The 4,421-nt window shown below is 45.4% G+C and overlaps 1 protein-coding gene across 1 annotated transcript; it reads left to right on the forward strand.

Moving 5' to 3' along the window:
* Nucleotides 1–1,982: 1,982 nt before the first annotated feature.
* Nucleotides 1,983–4,421, forward strand: LOC135433042 (major heat shock 70 kDa protein Ba-like). The gene has a single exon (XM_064688976.1). It carries the CDS (start codon nt 2,306–2,308, stop codon nt 4,229–4,231), a length of 1,926 nt encoding a protein of 641 aa, XP_064545046.1. The 5' UTR covers nt 1,983–2,305; the 3' UTR covers nt 4,232–4,421.

Consider the following 4,421-nt stretch of genomic DNA (forward strand, 5'->3'; position numbering starts at 1 on the left):
TTCCGACGTTTTGGAGGGTGACGTTTCGCGCTCAAATTCGTTTTCAAAGATCTATAAGAAAAATCATTTGAGACGTGTTTCACACTTTTCGCAGAATCCAAACTTTTTCGGGTGGAATGCTACTCAAAGATTTTTTGTGCGAAGTTTTAAGTTGTGTCCGATTTGCTTTAAGCTTATTTTCAAAGCTCTCCATAAGAACTTAATGAATACGTATTTCATCGAATTGGGAAATTCCACCCGCAACAGTGGTAAATTGGCGGAACACGGTTGTATGAAAGTTTTTTGTTTACGATCCGATCGGCCCCAAACTTATTTTCAAAGATCTATGTTCAAATTCATTTGAGGGGTGTTTCACACTTTTTGAAAAATCCATCCCTCCTTGGTGCAAATGGGGGTCGAAGATTTGGTGGATGATTTCGCAAAATCTAAACTCCTTCGGTGGAAAATGCATTTCAAAGATTTTTTTGGTGAATTTTAAGTTTGTTTGATTCCCGTCCGATCAGTTTCAAAATCATTTTCAAAGCTTTTTGAAAACATTGATTTTATAACATACGTGCCACGGGAAAGGCCGGGCTATACCCGCTAGTCTAGTATAAATTTCTTTACTTTATTAACAACTTCTGTCTTTCTTTCTTTTTGCCAATTTATTGTATTTTCTTTTTAATTTTTACTTAAAAACACTATTCCCTACTAACACCCTTCTTCTCAGCTGTAGGCTCTAAAAGCGTCACTGACAAAATAAGCTGTGAAATCGGGGATAGAAAGTTGTGTATTCTCATTAGGATTTTAGCATTTAATTTTCATAATATATTGGATAATTAGGAAGAACCTTTTATTTTGTCGAACATTAAAAAATAATTAAATAAAAATATATTATACAGCTGCCATAGGAACTATCAATCGAAAAGAAGGCTTTTATGAGAAAAACTATTTGGTTTATCAATATATCTTGACGAGCCCCGGCATTTACTTTTTGACTATGCTGCTTATATATGTGCCAAATATTATCAAGATCGCACTACTATATTGTATAGCTTTATGGGAAGAATCGGTCAAAATTGGTATGGATAATATTCTGTTTTTCAAGATATTTTCATCAAACTCAGCATTTACGAGCTTGTCCTTTTAAATATCTGCAAAACCGTAAGGCAAATGTCTACAAGGGTATTAAATCTTCGGTAGAACTAATTAAATCCACACATTCTATTCACATATAAATAATAAATAATATAAATATTTAATATTTTGAAATCAAAGTTTTTCATCTATTCCCCAAGTGTGTACTTCCATAATAGTTTAAACACTTGATGAAAAATAAGAAGTTTGATGATAAACAAGGAGCTTCTCACAACCGTATCGCTAAGTTTACCCCTTGTGGGTGGAAATCCCGAAAACCCCATCTAGCTAGAGTGAAAATGTTAGCTTCCTAGCCCTCGCGTGCTGCACGCTAATCCCTGATCATTCAATCAGAACATGTTTTCTATGTAGAGATGTAAATACAGAGATGACATAGCAAAAAGAAGAGAGCTCATTTTGGTTTATTTGCTATAGTGTATTTTTTTATTATTTGCAGTTCGTTAAAGCAGCAACAATCTATAAATGACAACTAGATTAGCATTCACGTGCATAGAACGAGTTTTTCAATTCACACATACATTGTATGTATGTATTTATATTGGGTTCCAAAAATAGGCAATCAAGTCAGCATTCGCATATAAATAAAATACATTTATTAATAGCAAATCGTTAAGTATAACAAAACTATTTATTTTGCCAACAATCTCTAAGTTCGTGTGAATTTTCTAGAATCGAAAAAAGGTAAATACCAATTGTTGCTGTAGGTCAAGTCAAACACACACAACCGTTACCCTTAGTCCCTCTCGCTCTTTCTTCAAAACAATAACAAACCCAACCTACTAGAAAAATCGAAACATATTCGTGGTACAAGCTGTTCCGTCTCCCTCTCGCTCATAAGCAAGCGCATCGAATGTACGCGTCGTTCGACGCGTTTCGAGAAGAGAGCGTCGAGAAATTTCGAAAAGAGAGCGCCGGGGTATAAATACGGCTGAAATTTTCTCTTCGCCACAATTGAATTCAAGCAAGCGACGTGATAACATCACAAACCAAAACAAGCGACTAGCTGAACAAGCTAAAAATACAAACTAAAGAGTTTTAACGATTTTCAACAACAGTTTAAATAAAATCCAAGTGAAAAGTAAAGTTTAAACAAATTAAGAAAGAGATTTCCACAACAACAACAAATAAAAGCGATTCATCTCGAGCGAAGAATCAGAGAACACACAGAATGCCAGCCATTGGTATTGATTTGGGCACCACGTACTCGTGCGTGGGTGTCTATCAGCATGGCAAGGTGGAGATAATTGCCAATGACCAGGGCAATAGGACGACGCCCAGCTATGTGGCTTTCACAGATTCGGAGCGCCTCATTGGCGACGCGGCCAAGAACCAGGTGGCGATGAACCCCAAGAACACAGTATTCGATGCGAAGCGTCTAATTGGACGCAGGTACGATGATCCCAAGATAGCGGAGGACATCAAGCACTGGCCCTTCAAGGTGGTCAGCGACGGAGGCAAGCCCAAGATTGGCGTCGAGTTCAAGGGGGAGCAGAAGCGTTTTGCGCCCGAGGAGATCAGCTCGATGGTGCTGGTGAAGATGAAGGAGACGGCGGAGGCGTACCTGGGCCAGAGCATCACGGACGCGGTCATCACAGTGCCCGCCTATTTCAACGACTCGCAGCGCCAGGCTACCAAAGATGCCGGCCACATAGCCGGCCTGAACGTGCTGAGGATCATCAACGAGCCGACGGCGGCGGCACTGGCCTATGGCCTGGACAAGAATCTGAAGGGCGAACGCAATGTGCTCATCTTCGATCTGGGCGGCGGCACCTTTGATGTCTCCATTCTAACCATCGACGAGGGCTCACTGTTCGAGGTGCGGTCAACGGCTGGAGACACACATTTGGGCGGCGAGGACTTTGACAACAGACTGGTAACCCATCTGGCGGAGGAGTTCAAGCGCAAGTACAAGAAGGATCTGCGCTCCAATCCTCGCGCCCTGCGCCGCCTGCGCACTGCGGCGGAGCGAGCCAAGCGCACGCTCTCGTCGAGCACAGAGGCTACCATTGAGGTGGACGCGCTGTTCGAGGGCCACGACTTCTACACGAAGGTGAGCCGTGCCCGGTTCGAGGAGCTGTGCGCCGATCTGTTCCGCAACACACTGGCGCCAGTGGAGAAGGCGCTCAACGATGCCAAGATGGACAAGCAGCAGATCCACGATATTGTGCTCGTCGGTGGCTCGACACGCATTCCCAAGGTGCAGAGCCTGCTTCAGCAGTTCTTCGGCGGCAAGAGCCTCAACCTTTCCATCAATCCCGACGAGGCGGTGGCCTATGGCGCCGCAGTCCAAGCAGCCATACTTAGCGGCGACCAGAGCGGCAAGATCCAGGACGTGCTCCTGGTGGACGTTGCGCCCCTTTCATTGGGCATCGAGACTGCCGGCGGCGTCATGACCAAGCTGATTGAACGAAACTCCCGAATCCCGTGCAAGCAGACGAAGACCTTCTCAACGTACTCTGACAACCAGCCGGGCGTCTCCATTCAGGTGTACGAGGGCGAGCGCGCCCTCACGCAGCACAACAATTCGCTGGGCACGTTCGATTTGTCTGGCATACCGCCGGCACCGCGTGGCGTGCCCCAGATCGAGGTCACCTTCGACATGGACGCCAATGGTATCCTGAACGTGACGGCCAAGGAGATGAGCACCGGCAAGGCCAAGAACATTACCATCAAGAACGACAAGGGCCGCCTGTCGCAGGCAGAGATCGACCGCATGGTGAACGAGGCCGAGCGCTACGCGGACGAGGATGAGAAGCACCGGGAGCGCATCACGGCTCGCAACAGCCTCGAGAGCTACGTCTTCGGCGTCAAGCAGGCCGTGGAGCAGGCCAGTCCCGACAAGCTGAGCGACAGCGACAAGTCCTCCGTGCTGGAGAAGTGCAGCGAGACCGTCAAGTGGCTCGACGCCAACACCACAGCCGACAAGGAGGAGTTCGAGTACAAACTGAAGGAGCTCACTCAGCACTGCTCCCCCATTATGACCAAGCTGCACCAGCAGGGACAGCCGCAGGGCAACGCCAACTGTGGTCAGCAGGCGGGCGGCTTCGGTGGTGCCGGTGGCTACCAAGGACCCACCGTGGAGGAAGTCGACTAAATGCATTCCCCCATACTTCTAGTATTTAGTTTTAACTTTATGTTCCTCGGACTGATTAAGATTTTTGGTTGAGATATAGCCATTAATTTTATGCCAAACACTCACTAGTTAAGAGAGCTAATTGTTAAACTATTCCTAAGTTAGCAACAAATTATAGAATAAACCATTAATTTATTATTTTAAAAAGAAA

Source organism: Drosophila montana, unplaced genomic scaffold (genome assembly GCF_035044405.1).
Source record: "Drosophila montana isolate Dmon_TW-CO22-7 unplaced genomic scaffold, ASM3504440v1 contig_1505_1, whole genome shotgun sequence".
Taxonomy (NCBI): Eukaryota; Metazoa; Arthropoda; class Insecta; order Diptera; family Drosophilidae; genus Drosophila; species Drosophila montana.